The sequence below is a fragment of the Chenopodium album genome, chromosome 9 (genome assembly GCF_948465745.1).
Source record: "Chenopodium album chromosome 9, dcCheAlbu1.1, whole genome shotgun sequence".
Taxonomy (NCBI): domain Eukaryota; kingdom Viridiplantae; phylum Streptophyta; class Magnoliopsida; order Caryophyllales; family Amaranthaceae; genus Chenopodium; species Chenopodium album.
Genome location: NC_137842.1, coordinates 58,488,848 through 58,506,768, shown reverse-complemented (window position 1 = coordinate 58,506,768; position 17,921 = coordinate 58,488,848). Strand labels below are relative to the sequence as shown.

The 17,921-nt window shown below is 30.3% G+C and overlaps 1 protein-coding gene across 1 annotated transcript; it reads right to left on the bottom strand.

Moving 5' to 3' along the window:
* Window positions 1–9,780: 9,780 nt before the first annotated feature.
* Window positions 9,781–11,946, bottom strand: LOC145557796 (uncharacterized). The gene is made up of 5 exons (XM_081618975.1): window positions 11,939–11,946; window positions 11,657–11,795; window positions 11,090–11,563; window positions 10,648–10,999; window positions 9,781–10,562 (listed from the first exon to the last, which is right to left on the bottom strand). The coding sequence occupies exons 1-5, from the start codon at window positions 11,944–11,946 to the stop codon at window positions 9,781–9,783; spliced, it is 1,755 nt and encodes a 584-aa protein (XP_081475101.1).
* Window positions 11,947–17,921: the final 5,975 nt, after the last annotated feature.

Here is a 17,921-nt window from a genome sequence, read left to right as displayed (position 1 = left end):
GGTATAGTATTAATAGTAAATTAGGTTTACAAAAAGGAATAAATTAAAGTTAAGTAAAAGTGAATCGAACTTTTTGAAATTACTCAAAATAAAAAAGCGAGAACTTTCATAAACGAAGGAAGTATTAGCAATGGCAAAGCTAATACACTAGGTTTTCAAAAAAAAGAAAAGAAAAAAAAAAAAGCTAATACACTAGCTAGCCTCCAATGTTGGATTTTAAGGAATATCAATGTAAACATGGTTTTCAAATAAGACATGCTAATTAGACATGTAGCATTTTCAAAATTTGTTTTATTTCATGTATGTATATACAATTGTTTCAAACCATTTACAATCTCTCAAAAGAAGTTAACCCAATTAAATTTTGTACAAAACTCAAACTTAGAAAAATTCATATAAACATGCCAAAATTCTTGATCAAAATGACAAAATAAAAGAATAGCTATAAATTTATAACCATGTACATAATGCAACCCTCAAGTCAACCTAATTGCCACATTTTCCTAGTTTTGTATTGAATCAATGTTCCCCAAAACCACCCTTGTTGTGTTGATCACAAGAACAAGTCTTACTACATTGGTTTGCATATCTCACAACATCTCTCGCCCATCTCTTTATATCCTTCTTAAACATCGTTGCATCGATCGAGTTAAAAGGCGGTAATTTTCCATCGTTGAAGTTGGTAAAAATCTCCCTAAAACAAGTGCTTGAGGAAGAGGAGCCATTGATCTTCCTACGACGTTTCATCAACGTATCTTCCCTTGAATCGACCCGTTTGTCGTCTTCTTCACCGGGATCAATGGCTTCTTTAATAGACATAATTAATTTTCTTGAGGCTATTAGACAAGCTAAGCTTGTCTTTGACTTTTGTTAAGGGAAATTTAATGACATGAGCCAAAGTAAATATATGTATATATACAATATATTGAAGCTATAGTAAAGTTGGAATTTTACTAGGATTGAACTAATCCTACGTTAGTACCTTCGAGAATGTACAAAACTAAGACTCGTAAAAATAATTTTTCCTAATGTTAATTCTATGAAACTACCTATATAAGTTTACTTTGTATGTTACATAGAACGACTATATATATAAGCCGGCATCTAGGCGACTAGGCTTTTATTGGTCAATTTGCTTTAAAGAATATTGCTCGTTGACTTAGACTTCAAAAGATTGATCATAATTTGTAGAGTTACAAGACTAGTACTAAATGCGTTAGGAAAATGACCGCGATAAGTATACAAAATAGGTACAAATAATCTTAAATTTGCGATCATTGTGTTTAAATTGTAAAATAATGCCTCCTTATATTTTAGGTTACATTTTTTCTATGCACAACGTTGATCATCAATTATGAACATATAAATTTTTTAAAAATAAGAATAATAGTTTGAACGTATAAATCAAAGACAAATTTAACAAAATTACACGGGATTATATTACCTTCATAGAGTTATAGTGAAATTGCATCATTTATACTAGAGTTTCATTTGGATAATAGGTGATAAGTCATTTAGTTAAACTTTTGTGTCCTAATCTAGTCGGGTTGCAATCAGTTCATGTCATGCGTACTTGCAGCCGTTGTGGGTGTCAAGAAATAGGATGCTTATGAAAAAAAAAAAAAAAAAAAAAACATTACATAATGTTCCACGTACATAATGATGAATTTGAAAAATCATTTGATTGAGTCAAATACTCAAATTGTTGTGGGTTGCACCACATGACATTAGAAATTAAATATTAATCTCTCAATTCTTAGCTTGCACCGGAAGAATTGATTAATTCTAGCGTAGTCGTCGACTACAAACGGCTACGGACGACTATAGTCGACTATAATAAGAGACTTAATCTGAACCATTGATATTTTTTATTACTTAATCTTAGCCTTTGAATAATTTTTTTATAAAAATTAAAAAAATCAAAGTTACACATCATTTAAGTCATGACAAGTTAGCGACCAGTTAACAAAGGATTGTTTAGTTCATTACTTTTAGAGGGTAAATTTTTTCCAAATTATAGCATTGTAATTTATAAATAATCATTCAAAGGTATAAATTTGAAGAAAATCGGACAAAATAAACAATTGGCAAAATTCAACCATCAATCGTTCATCCCCATTTTGACGGCTTCATCCATCTTCAATAGCTCACCTAAATTTTGATCTATTTTAATGGGGCACTCCATCTTCAACCTCAAATATTTATTATTTATCCAAAAATTACCAAATTACATATGGAATCAATAAGATTAATGTTTAATAATCAAATTATACTTTTTTTTTTAATTTTTTTTTTTTATTTCAGAGTGTGTATAAATATATTAAATTCGATTGTAAAATTACTGATAAATCTTTCGGGATCAATTTTAAGAATTGAAATTATTTTTAGTTTAATTTCGATCAATCATATGAATTCTTAAATAATCATCTGCCATTGTTGACTATATTTTTTAAGAAGCCATTGTTCAATGTTGAAGCTTGAGCATGATTTAATTTGAAAATTAAGTAAAATAAAAATAAAGATAAAATAAAACCCAACTTATATATATATATATATATATATATATATATATATAGGGGAGGGATCCGGTGAGAATAGGTTCTTATGTGAGAACATTTCTAATATATGAGAACAAATCTAAGCCTTAGGATCAAACGATCTCAACGGCTCTAATAAAACCAAACTTTTCATCAATATACTTGTTAATCAGAAAAACAAAGTGAAGAAACTACGAGCTTCAATTTCAATGAGATTCAAGGATTTCGAACACAATTCCGTTCGATTTTTGTCAGATTTCAGCAATAGCAAGAATCAACAAGCTTCATAGATTATTCGGGTAAATAATCAACAAAAGTTCTGTTAGATTTTTCCTTAATTTTTGTTAGTAATTTTCGAATTTCATGGTTTGAATGTTGGATTTTTGTTATAATTTTAGTAATGAGTGATCTTAATTTAGTATTTTCGTTAAAATTTACAGATTTGATGTTCTAATTTTCGATTTTAGTGTTCTGGAAAATTTTAGTGTTCTTATGCGATTTTTCGATTTTTTGCTTCAATTTTTTGCTGCGATTTTGTTTGATTATGTTTGCTGCGATTTTGTTCGATTTACTATATGATTTTGTTTGATTATGTTTGCTGCAATTTTAATTCTTATGATTTTGTTTGCTGCGATTTTGTTCGATTTTCGATTATGTTTGCTTTATGTTTGATTATGTTCCATTTTCATCAAGCATTTGTTTGCTTTATGTTTGATTATGTGGAGTGCTTTTTTCTTTGATGTGGAATTTATTAAACTTAATTGCTTGGATTGAATTTATTTTTGCAGGTTCATTATATTAGGTTGACAATTATGGATGAACAAGCAAATAATGAAGCAGTTTTTTTTTTTTTTTTTTTTTTTTTTTTTTTTTTTTTTTTTTTTTTTTTAAACTTGGATGTTTTTATGTACAACATGTTCCAAAATCGTAGAACATGGTTGAAAATTTTAGAACATGTGTGTATAAAATTGGAACATGTGTGTATAAAATTAGAACATGTTGGTAGGAAAACAACGAAAAGTAATAAATGAGAATGTTGATGAGTGAAATTTGATAAATAATTTGGATCATTTGATTTTAGAACAAATGAGTAAAATTTTGGAACATGTTTTGATTTTTCTAATGGGATGTCTAAAATCATGTGTTCTAAATATTTGATCATGTGTTCTAAAGTTTTAGTCTAATGTTCCAAATTATGCTGTAAATAATTAATTAAACTTTAGTCTTAAATCTATGCTCTAAATAATGTCTTCTGTTCTGATTTAATCATGTGTTCTAAATATTAAATCATATGTTCTAAAATTTTATTCATTTGTTCTAAATTTTTTTTAACTTGTTAAAATTACTTTTGTGCAGAAATAATTAACAACAACGAACAACTTGATAATGTTTCTAATGCCAATGCAAGTGTGCCAACTACTCCTACAGTAGTACCTATATTAACTCCCGGAGGAACAAAAGAATGGTTTCCTATGTGCCGCAATGAGTTAAAACCTGCAATAGGAATGAAATTTAATAGTGTTAATGAGGGTGTTGAATTTTATAAATCATATGCACTTGCTGCTGGTTTTAACACTAGGAAGTCTACCAGTAAAAGGCATACAGAGAAAAAATTGGCATTCCAATATGTCTTATGCAACAAACAGGGTTTCAAGGAGAAGAAAAAGCCTATTGTTGAGAGTATTCTAAATGATAAAGAAGGACAAAGTAAGGAAGGCAAGATTTCAATAACAAGAAAAAGATTAGTCACTCGTGTTGGGTGCAAAGCTTTTATGTTGTAAAATTTATTTTTAATGTTATAAAGTTTTAGTCTAATGGTCCAAATTATGTTTTATAAACTCATTACCTTTATGCTCTAAATAATTAAGTAAACTTCAGCCTTAAATCTATTCTCTAAATAATGTCTTCTGTTATGAGTTAATCACGTGTTCTAAATATTAAATCATATGTTCTAAATATTTAATCACGTGTTCTAAATTTTTACTCATATGTTCTAAATATTTAATCACGTGTTCTAAATAGGTACTGCTATATTTCGTGTGTAATGAAATTTGATCTTCTTGTTCTAAACAAGTGCAACATGGCATTTACTCCATTTACAAGGGTTGATCATCACAAGAGTTGCATCACTTTTGCGGCTGGTTTCATAGCAAAGGAAGATATTGAATCATTTGAGTGGTTGTTCAAAATATGATTGTGTTAGTTTGGCTGAGGGCGATGATGAAGATATCAAAGACCTTGTGATTAATCTTCAATGATTGAGGCTGAATTTGGAAGCTAAGAGGAATGCAAGAAGTAATGTTGAAAATAATGCTACTAGCATATGTTGTGGGGAATTGAGTCACCATGATATTCAAAATTATCCAAAGAAAGTTAGATAATACTTAATGATTTTAGAACATTTTTTTGAATCTGTGTATTGAATAACACTTTTTTTTTGTAGTATAAAAATGATTATAGTTTGAATTTAATACATATACTTCGTATGTATTGAAGTTTAGAACATATGACTAAAAATTTAGAACATATGACTAAAAATTTAGAACATATGAGTTATAATAAGTAATCATGTGTGTTGTATGTTTCCGATGCGATTTCAAAATTTTAATTTAGACCATATGATTAAAATTTATCACTTAAATTCTTAGTTCTTGAATACATAAGTACTATTTTTTAATTCATGATATGTGTTTTGTATGTTTTCGATGGGATTTCAAAATTAAAAATTTAGACCATAATGATTTAAATTGGTGGGAGGGTGTGCTGCATGACTTTAAATTTCATTCAGATGTATTTGGGTGGGAGGATATGAGTAAAAAAATGGAATATATGAGTTTTAATATAAAAAATATGAGTTATAATTTAAAACATATATAAAGATATAATTTAGAACATAAGGCTAAAATTTTAGAACATATGAGTAATAATTTAGAACAAATTTATAAAAATTTAGAACTTATGGGCTTATGGGTAAAAAATTAGAACATATGACTAATATTTTACAATAACATGCTATATTTTTGTTCTAAGGGGATTTCTAAATAGCAATTTAGAACATAAAAATTTATATAACATTATATATTTTCACATTAATATTTATAGTATATGGATAAAAATTTGGAACATATGAGTATTAATATATAATAAATTGTATTTTTATATTCTTGCATGCATAACAATGAAGTAGATCACAAAAAAGACAAGACAAGCTTATATATTCAAACACAACCTTTTAGAAAAATAGTTTTAGTATAATTATACTATATAAAATTCTACATGCTATTTCTAAAATTTTATTACAAATTATTTTCTTTCGCCATTTCCGTGATCTTGAAGTAATCTCATGATGTAGCTCATTTTCCTTGTGTGATAATATTTTAGCACAAAAATCCACCCTCAATTTCTTCATTTGATCGATCTGCAATATAATAAGATAAAATCATTAGACTTTGGTATCCGCTATCCCATTTTTTAATTTACATCATTATAAAAAAAAAAAAAAAAGATTTACACAACTTACATGATTCAATTAAATCTGCTACTTACATTATACAATTTGGAACTTATGAGTTTAAATTTAGAACATATGTATAAAAATTTAGAACATATGTACAAAAATTTAGAACATATGGGTAAAAAATTTAGACATATATAAAGTTGTAGCAAAAATTAACAATTGAACTAGAATGTATATATACTGCATACTCAACAAAATTCTAGTAGAAAACATAAAATGTGAGTAAAATAAGAATTAAAATTAAAATTGAATTAAATTTTAAACATACAAGTAAAGTTTTAGAACATATGAGTAAAATTTAATCTCAAAAAAAAAAAAAAAAAAAAACATATGAGTAAAATTTTAGAACACATCTAACATTTATAAAAAATTGAACAATATCCATGGATGATAACCAACCTTTGAATTTGATCATTGTTTATAGCTTCTAGTAAAGATGACTCCACAATTGGACTTCTAGACCACTGATCATCAATTTTTACAGCTTCATCATCACCATCACTTTTTTTCTTTTTGACAAGTGCTTCATCACCATCTCTATTTGAAAAAAAAAAAAAAGTATGTTAGAAGCTTAAAACAGAGATTAAAAACAAGGTTACACTTGCTAATCTAAGCTAAGATAGTCAAAACAACAATATTGATTTACATAATCATACACGCAACATGCAGTTAAATTTCAGCTTGACATTTTATCGAATAGGTTATGAGCATCTAAAAGTGATTTCTAAATTTGCAAAAAATCAAACATCAAGAATACTATTGCAGATTATAAACAATGATGATAATGAAGAAGAGAGAGAAATACATCATAATCATATTATTGATCCATTAAATCCAATAAGTAAACATCCCAAAATAAACAATCAATTTCCTATAAACTAACAGATTCAAGAGCATAGCTTTAGAGCACCAATATTATTATCCTTCAATTTAAATTGATACTACCAAAATTCACATAAAAACAAAGTAAAATGCCCAAAATCAATAAATTGATACTTACATCCTTCGTTCATAAGTAGTAATAGCTTAGATTGAATCCATTTGATGAAGAATTTGCGATTTCTAGGGTTTCAACAAAATCACAAAAACCTTATTCGATACAAAAATTTGAACATTGAAGCCAAATATCAAAGGAAAAATAGTTAAAACAGCAAATACCTAACAATATTTGTAGATTCAAGTCGAAATTCAAAGATATCTTAGCATTAAGATCGATCAAACCAGTGTTCGTTCAGAAATTTTTGGGGAAAGAAGAGAGAGAAAGGGAAGAGCTGGTTCAATTTCTTGAGAGAGAAAAAGCTGGACAATTTTTTTTAATTTTTCTTGTATACAATCTAAAATTTACAATATTGCCATTATTTTGACCAGGGTAGATGTGGAACGTTGGATCTTGTTTGATCCAATGGTAATAAATTATTCTCACATATAAAGTGTTCTCATATAAGAGAGGTATATATATATATATATATATATATATATATATATATATATATATATATATATATATATATATATATATATTATTCTCACATATAAAATGTTCTCATATAAGAGAGGTGTTCTCACATGAGCCTATATATATATATATATATATATATATATATATATATATATATATATATATATAAGGATGAATTTTTTCCATATATAATTTATGTTTTTTTGAAAGACATATAAATAATAATAAAAAAAAGCTATTAAAGATCATTGATTAGTAAAACTACAGTATTTAAAAATAAAAAATAAAATAAGTAAGTAACAATAAATAAAAGCGTGAATGATGTTTATATAAAAAAAAAAAAACGTGAATGATTGAGTTAAAGAAGATAAAATAGAATCTTTTGATAGCCATTTATATTATCATTGCCTAATTAAACTGTTATAGCTCTATATATATAAAATAAAAAAATAAAAAAAATCTAAAGCATCATACTTATCTAGTTATCTTGATAAGATAAGATTTTGATTTAGCGTAGTTTTTTTTTTTTTTTTTTTTTTTTTTTTTTTTTTTTTTTTTTTTTGAAATAAACTACTTACTTGTATAGTTGTATTTGATTATTGCTATATGTAATTATTTTTAAGGGATGAAAATTGTTTAATCAATACGGTATTTTTATGCAAACGGGGAGCTAGGCCCCATATTTTTTTAATTATACGCACGAGTATAATTTATAATAACTAATAAAATTAATTTTAAAAATCTACAAAAAAAAATTAAATTATTACCGACTGAGTCACCCCTAAGGTGAAAATGCATTAACCGACCGAATAACCCCAGAATAAGTAACTCTTGACCGACTGATCTGAGTAACCGTTAAATTAGTAACCCCTGAATAAATAGTCCCGACCGCACGGTGTGGCCAGCCACAAGCACTAAAATTTAATTTAGGCATGCATGTTGAATAATAATATATAAAAATAAGTAAAAGTGTTATGTCAAATGATTATTTACATATTTTTTTTCTTCGTTTAGAAATACACAACAATTAGTTGGAATAATTAATCTATTTATGTGCATCTATTTCTTTTTAGATCATCATAACTCAAAGTGTTGAAACGTGATTTTTTTTTTTAAAAAAAAAATCTTGTTTATTGGGCTGTCCTATATCATAGGTGGGTATCCCCACCTTGTTAGGGTATGATGAAATTAATAGGGGTTTGATATTAAATTGTATTTTGGGAAATTCTCAATGGTACTCATGTACTTCTTTTTTTTCCCAATGGTAAACACTAACTTTTCTAATTATCTATGGTAATCAATAATTAACTAATCTAATTCAATGGTAACTTTTTGACATTAATCCTTTAATATTAGCCTAACTATAGTTAACTTAAGTCAAAAAGTCTAATTTACCTTTAGAAATCAGTTTTCCCACCAAATCAGATTGCCCTTTTCCCTCCTAATCTAAAATCCCCAATTTTTTTAGCTTTATGAACCCTAGAAACGAAAATCCCCAATTCATATTTCCCCTGTATTTCAATTATTTGCAATTAAGCTAAATTTCTCAATGAAATTGTCTCGTTCTTCTTCTGTTAGGGGTATCACAATTGACGAGAAGCTTGATTGGGTGAAGCATGTCCATTGCTACTGCAAACCACCCCAGGCTGCTGCTGTCATGGTTTCGAAAACGGCAAAAAACCCACGAAGCTAAAGTGCAGGTCTTGCGATTTTTTTGCGTGGCTGAAGGATGAATTAGAGGTTAAACAGAGTCCCATTGTTGCTTTGATGAAAAGGTGGATGGATTGGTGAAGTATATTAAGGGAATTGTTAAAATTGGTCGATTATGTACTTTATTATGCTAGTTATTGTTGCAAATCGAAATTTAGATGATGTAATTAGGGAGAATTGTGGTAGCCTTAGTTTCAGTTAAGTAGGTGTTTATGTATTCCCTAATTATGTACTACTTTCTAATTGAATAAAAGTAGATGAATTTCCCTTATTTTGCATTCTATTTGTTCTGTATCAACAACATTGAAATTACAGATATTGCATGCATATAACACATGCATATAACATATAACACATTGAAATTACACATTCAAAGTGACAGAGATAAACCAAAATCATCATATTAACTAATGTTATCCAAAAACATCAACTGTCATAAAGCAATTGCATCATTAACTAATATTGTCCAAAAAACTAGTCAGCATACATAAGCTGATATCAGTAACTAAATGTTTCCAAAACAAATACATCAACTAAAATGGGTGTGCATGCTTAAACTAAGGAACATGCTGTGATGCAAACAGACCAGTCATAGCCTTCTTTGCTCTTGGGGATCTTCTTACTAGTTGAGAAGAAGATGCAGGGGCTGGATCTGGTTGGCTGAGAGAAACACCTTGAGTCTTTCCTCTAGGAGATTTCCTTAATGGTTGAGAAGAGGTTGCTGGAGCTTTCTTTTTCTTTGATTCTGCAGCTCTTGCTTGCAAACCAGCCTTCTCTTTTCCTGTCATTCCACCTTGACAGGTCTGTGCATTGTGGCCAAAGGTTTGGCATTTGCTGCACCTGACTGTTTTAGATCTTTTGCCCTTGGCTTGCTCACCCTCTTCCCTCCTTCTGTTTCTTGCAGGTCTGCCTATCCCTCTCTTCATCTGGGGTGGGGCTATCTCAGGGTACTGACTTTGTGGCCACTTCTCCACATCAGGGATTGCCTTAATGGTGTTGCCATAAGTCAGTTTGTACTTGGTGATTGAGTACCAGTCACTGACATACTTATGAGGGTCATCATGTGAGTGTAAGATGGCCCTCATGGCATGCTTACATGGCAAGCCAGTCAATTGCCATGCATTACAAGCACAAGTACCTGCCCTCAGATTTACAGGTAAGACTGATCTCCCATCCAACACTTCATATTCACCTTCTCCACTCACCAAGCACTTGCATGATCTTGATTCTTGGCTAATGACTTGGAGTCTTCTAACTATGTTTGGACAGATATCACCTCTCCATGTTTCACATGCCTCCCTTCTAGTAGCCATCCTGACCATGGTAAGCCTCCTCACACCTGTTATATTCAAGTAAGGTTAGGGTCAAAATGTCACTGAAATACAAGTAAGGACACAACAACCTAGGCAAGTGACTAATATTACCTTCTAGCAATGTCATAACAGGTCGACACCTATCAAGGCCTAATGTGGAGTTGAAACTTTCCACAAAATTTGATTTGTTGACATCTGACTTTATAGCTGGATTAAATGCATGCTTAGACCACACTGATTGTGGTCCAAGCTTAGAAAACCACACTACAGCCAATGGATTAGCCTTTTGCAAACGTTCCATAGCCTTTCTAAAAGTAAAGGGATTAAATGCTCCACAAGCCAACCAAAATAATGCGAACATTAACAAACCAGGGAACTGTGGTTTGAAATTCTTCAGTAAATGTTTGCAGCAGTATCTCCTTCCCACTTTAGGCCATAACTCCAGAATTGCAGCCTCAATACCCTACCAAAAACATACAGAAGTGTTAACTTAGTGTCAGGTAGTATATATTACATAAATGCAAAAATTGACCATTAAAGATAGAATCATTACCTTCTGCCTGTCAGAGATAATACACCATTCATCCCCTCTTCCACTATCTTTTAAAGCATTCTTCAAATGCCATATAAAGAACTTCCATGTTTCAGCATCCTCTCCTCCCACAATTGCCCAAGCAATTGGAAAGATCTCATTATTACCATCCAAGGCTACTGCTGACAAAAGCACTCCACCAAAATGACCTTTGAGATGAGCTCCATCCACCCCTATGAGACTTCTGCAGCCAGATTTGAGACCATCCAATGAAGCTTTGAAAGCAATGAAAATACTGCTAAATGCCAGAGGTCTTTCAGGGTGGTTTGCATCTTTCCATGCACAGTGAGCCAAACTCCCTGGGTTTAACTCTTTGATGACATCACAATACATTGGCAGATGTTTGTATGACACATCATGCCTGCCATGGATCTCCTCTAAGGCTTGAGTTCTGACTCTGTACAAAGTAGACTGAGCCATATTGACCCCATATCTCTAGAACAATAGGTCATTCAATGACTTTGCAGGGATGTCATTGTTTGCTCTAATGTCATATAAAAGTACTCTCTTTGCCCATTTGCAATTCACCATAGAATTTCTGAGCTCAACCCCTTGGCAAGTATGTTCTGAATTCTCAATGGACTTAATAGCCCATGTTGTGCCATCTGGAAGGAGAGAGGCATGTAATCTCCAATTGCAGCTCATATCTGAGCATGAAACTGAGTACCTGAAGTTGCTTGCATAGTCAACAATGATGGCAAATCCACATTGTATGCATTAGTCCCTTACACCATCTCTCAAATGTTGCTTATCTGTGAATAACTGCCATGGCTTCAACACAATTTTACCAAAACCCTCATCCTTGTATACCTCACCATTGTTGTACAACTTTGCAAAATAATTGTCCAGCTCATTTTCACACTCAAAAAAGGCTCCTCAAATGGATTAAAGCCATCCTCAATCAAAGGACCATATTCATCTTCCTATATATCATCTTCTGTATCTACACTCTCATCAGTGTCTTCATTGTCATGCTCAGTTGGATTGTACCCTTCATCTTCTGCATCATCTTCTTCCAGACTCAGTATTTGGTCATTATCATCCCTAAGGCTAATGCTCAAACTCCTTATAGTACTACCTACACCAGAAGCTGCATTTTGCTCACTACCACTTGCACTGCTGCTACTCACAACTCCATGTCTCTTAGCAGTAGTCCTTAGAACTCTCCTCTTATAGAAGACATATGCTCTAGAAGACTCAGCAGACCCTCTTTCATTTGAGTTTTTACTACACCTAGCAAACTCTCCTATGTTTTCAATAGGCTGTAACAGTGATTGGGTTGATGGGTGAGGGGGTTGTGTTTGTTGTGTAAATAACTCTGATGGTATTTGAGTGTCATGGTCTTCAGTAGGGTGATCAATAGGCTGGTTTGGATCCCATGGAGTAGGAGATATGTTAAACCAATAGTCCACTGTATCCCCCCTCCCTCCACCTCTCCCTCTCCCTCTACCTCTCCCATTCCCTTTACCTGTCTCATTAATAGCCCCTCTGCCTCTACCTCTACCTCTACCATTGCCCCTGCCTCTCCCTTTTCCTCTCCCTGTACCAGTTCCCCTACCCCTCTCTTTTCCTCTTACAGTTGCAGTCACTGTTGGAGCATCAGGTACCCTATCACACCCAGTCTCTCTATTAGGTGAATCAATAATGTCAGTCCATTTATCATCTATGCATTGATTAATAGCATGGTCAGTCTGATCCAAATCATATTCATTAATTGCAATCATATGCCTCTCAAAGTCTTCTTTACTAACAACCTCAGCTTCAACTAACTCAGGCTCACCAGTCTTTCTTTTCCTAGGTGTCATTTTAGATTTCATGTCAATCACTTTAGGTTGACTCACAACATACTTGTCCATACTAATGGGTTCAGTTGGCATCTTCCCTGACATCAGTGACCTAGCAGCTTGGACCACCTTACTATCCTTACCTACTGTTCCTACCCATATGTATATCTCCTTCTTCTCAGGCAAATTACTAAACATTTTCATTAAGTCAGCATCACTTAAAGGACTAACATGCTTCATTTTAAACACATAGTTAAATGTAGGGTGTTCCGGAGTTTCTATATTGTCCCTAGCTGCTTTCTCCCAGTACTCTATAACTAGGTCAATCAAATTGGCCTTATCAATGTCCTCAACAACAACAGTCACATCTTTACCAAGGTATTGAAATTGTAACTTTATATTATCACCCATTCTGCAGCAAATATAAGTAACATGTATAAGAATATAACCTACAACATCAAGTTCAATATTCAACTAATTCTAACAATAAAACCCCAATAATTAACTCCATACACAACATAACATTAATTTTGCCAAAATAAACAACAATAAACCAACAGCAGTAGTAGTAATACACTAAAACCCTACACAATTACAAAAACAGAGCATGCACCAAATTATAGCGAAAAAAATACATACCTGACTTAAGATCGCACCTCAAATGGTATAATTCGAACAAAGATCGAACCTTTCTGACAATCGCAACCTTTTTGCTACAAATTCGCCTCCAAATTAAATGCACCCAAATTATGCGTCAGTCGCACAACCCAGATACCCCTCAACAATTCACAAACCTTCCGAAAAACCCTAATTTAATTGCTACTAAATTATCCTAGACAATAAACTAGATTTTATGAGAGTTTTGGAGCAAGAATTTTTAGTCAGATTCGATTTTCAGAGGCAACAATCAAGAACTCGAATGAAGATGATGAAGTTTAAAAGTTTTAATCAGACCCTTTGACAAGACACAGTTGGTTGGCTAAAATAAATGGGGGTATTTTAGTCAATTCATCTTTTCCCTCCCATTTAAGCATAAACCATGGTTAATTATACTTAAAATTCTTAACTCAAGTCACCATTGAATTAGAATAGTTAATTATTGATTACCATATATAATTAGAAAAGTTAGTGTTTACCATTGGGAAAAAAAAGAAGTACATGAGTACCATTGAGAATTTCCCTTGTATTTTTGTCGTTTTCCAACAATATGACACCCAACCCACGCCCAACCTTGTTAAGGTGATCGTTGATTGGATTTGCGATGTAACTAGTTCTAAGGTGATTTGTAATTGTGTTGGTATTTTAGATTTTCTAGGAATTGTTTATAAGTGTCGTACGACTATGTTAAATTAAATTCATTGTTAAATGCAATGGTGGTAATTTAATGATTTATTGTTCAAATGTTCTTATCAGTTTATTACCAATAATGTTCTTCGCCAAAACATGTGTACACATATTATACAACCAAAAAAAAGTTAATTAAATCATCCCAAACTCCTAAACAATTATAGGTAGTCCATAAATAATAATAATAACAACAACAACAACAACAACAACAACAACAACAACAACAACAACAACAACAACAACAACAACAACAACAACAATAATAATAATAATAATAAAACTCTTAATCAAAACAATTCGGAGAATAACCATTGAAAAAGGACTACCATATTTGATTGTAATAACCTTTGAATATTCTTGATAGGGATTTACACAATATATACTCCCTCCGTTCTTATTGGTCATCTTCTTATATTTTGTTTTGCTATGTTCATTTTTTTTTTTATCTTCCCACATACCATTTATTCCTTTTATGGTTTTTTTTTTTAAAAAAAAAAAATCACTTTTAACACTTCTTACGTCACCACATAGCCTAAACAAAACCCATGTATAAAGGAATGGAGGAAGTACTTACATGGATCGGAACTGCCTAATTTGATTGTAATAACTTTAAAATATTCTTTATTGGGACTCTACAATGATTAGTTGGGTCTGCCTAATTTGATGGTAATAATCTTCAACTACATACTTAATTATTGGACTCTATAATACGGAGTACTTAATTATTGAGATTGCCTATTTTTTATTGTACGCTATATAATACTTAATTTTTGGGACCGCCTAATTTGATTTTAATAATTTTTAAATATTCTGTATTAGGACTCTATAATACTTAGTTGGAACTGTCTAATCTGATTATGATGATAATCTTTAACTATTTTTTTGTTGGACTCCATAATACTTAATTAGGATTGCCTAATTTGATTATAATAACCTTTCTATTTTTTATTGGGACTCTATAATGCTTCATTGGGACTACCTAATTGATTAAAATAACCTTCTATTGTTTTTTATTAGGACTACATAATGCTTGATTGGGACTACCTTATTTGATTGTAATAACATTCAAATATTCTTAATTGAGATTACATATCATTCCCTCCATTCCTTTTTTATCTTCTTATATTCATATATTCCGTTTATCTATGTTCATGTTTATATGCCTTACTAGGAGTACCTAAAACAAACATGTCTTGTTTTTTCAAATATATATATTACTAAGGTGATTTTAATTAATCACTATCCCTGTCAATTAAAAAAAAAAAAAAAAATCACTATCAATTTTAATGTGAATTGAAGTCTAGTAAACATAATTGAATACTTAGACAAAACAAGTGAGTATTACTTAACAAACATATAATTAAGTATCCCAAATTCATTATTAGGTAGTCCCAAAATATAAAAACTAAGATTAATTTGACTTTAAACATTACAATTTGGAGGATAATCTTTGGACATAAATTTCTGTTAATCTATTTATAGTAATACATTCATGTTGGATATTCTTAGATCCGTCTCAATGTGTTATTTTTACACGCATGAAAAAGAAGATATTTAAATTTAAAAACGCTTCTTAGAACCTGTTCACATTTACAGAATTGAGCTGAACTGAATTGGACTGTACTGAATAGAGTTGAAATGAATATTTTATGAGAAAAGAAAATTAGGAGCTGAACTGAACTGAAATTAAGCTAAGTGAACAGTCCCTTAGAGACGTGTTCAGTCTAAAGCTAAGGTGAACTAGCTATATATATGCATGCAAACTGAACTGATTGGAGCTCAACTTTAACTTAACTGCACTGAAATTAAACTGTAGTGAATGTACAGGCCCTTAGATTATTTTTTAGGTACCTTCAAATTTTATTTAGGAATACCCAAACACAAGTTATATATATATATAATGCTCATTATCAGATAATTATTCTTTGGCCAAAACATATACATTGTATGTAGCAAAAAAAATATAATTAGCCAGTCTTAAACAATTAAAAAGACAAAAATACTTGCGTGGACCTGGTCCACAATAATATTATTGTGGACCCGACGTTTATACACGCGCAACTGACTTTATATTAAACATAGTGACCCTTATTTTTAACATAGTAACCTTTATTAAAAGTTGTATAACGTTTAATACGGTTGTGAACTTGAAATATGATGTTATGACCCTAATTTTAACATAGTGACCTTTATTATTTATATTGACCTTATAAAATATTTCATTGAAAAAATTAACCTCTTATAGCCTATATATTACCAAAATGACTTTTCTTTTCAATATAGTGACCTTCATTTTATTATAGTGACTTTTTTTATTTATTAATAAAACGACTATAGTTTCTCTAACGTTAGTGGTCCACAATAAATTAGTGTGAACCAGGTCCGATCCATTTAAGAATTTAAATAATTTATTTGCCTTATAACGGCACAAATCAGAGGATGAAACTCATTTACGTAACCTAATTATTGACTTTACTATTTGACAAATAAATGTTATGCATCTCTTATGTACATAACTCGCATTGCATAAATTATATCCTTATTTATATATCCCTTATTTTAGGAATACCTAGAATGAACATGTCTTTTTTTTTTTTCCTAAAAAAATTTATATATTTTACTAAGATTATTTCAATTAATCACTATGGATTTTAATGTAGAAAACTCCAACTCTAGTACACATAATTGAATGCTTAGACAAAATATGTGTGTATTACATAACACAATCAATTTAAGCGACCTCAAATCATTACTAGGTAGTCCCAAAATAATATACTAAAATTAATGTGACTTAATCAACACAATTTGGAAGATTATTTCAATCACGGAGCTAAAATATTTATGGCACTCTTGACGTTTAACAAAAAAAAAAAATCCCTGCGTAGAACTCATCTTGCAATCAATATCTCTTACGTACGTGTAAAACTCAACTCATAGGGTAATTAGATTCTTATATAATTTAGGTATTCCTAATCTTAATTTCAGAATGATATGCCTAAAATAAACAGAAATAGAGAAATTAAAGTGTATATTTTTTTTTTTTGTACGAGAATACATATGAATTTTTCAAATACGTGTATGGTGTCCTTCAAAAATAAAAGGTTAAATAGTTGGTTTAGTTTATTACAATTAAAATGGTACACATACACTATTTTGTACTGTAACCCATTTGTAAGAAATTGCAACCAAATCATTAATGAAAAGATAAGGTTAAATTTGCCTAAATGAAAAAAAAAAATAAGGTTATCATTCACAAATTCACGTTAACTTCTTATTTATTTATTGGTTTTTTTTTTTTTATTTTTTATTTTTTATTTTATTTTTTATTTTTATTTTATGGAAACTTAATCTTATTATTAGTTAACCAATGGTGTTTTGTTTTCAAAATAATATTGGAAAAGGTTAAAACAAAGTAATTAAAGCTAAAAGGTAGGAACATTATCCCATGATCATAAGCTATACTACCAAAACTTAGACCCATTACTCTTAATACTCCACTAAAACAAACTAATCATAAATTAAACTCTTACTAACTAGTAAATTAAAATAATCCTTTACATTATTAAGTGGCCTAACGACTAACAATCTGAAGCAAATATTCCAACACTCTAAATTATTCTTAATTCCCATACGTAATTTGAGTTATAAAGAGTCATCATCAT

Bases quoted from the DNA above. Each gene is read 5' to 3' on its own strand.
- LOC145557796 (XM_081618975.1), bottom strand. The intron at 11,564-11,656 runs GTGAATTGCAAA...CTATTGTTCTAG, and splicing joins TTGAGCTCAGAAATTCTATG to AGATATGGGGTCAATATGGC. The intron at 11,000-11,089 runs GTAATGATTCTA...TGTTTTTGGTAG, and splicing joins TTATCTCTGACAGGCAGAAG to GGTATTGAGGCTGCAATTCT.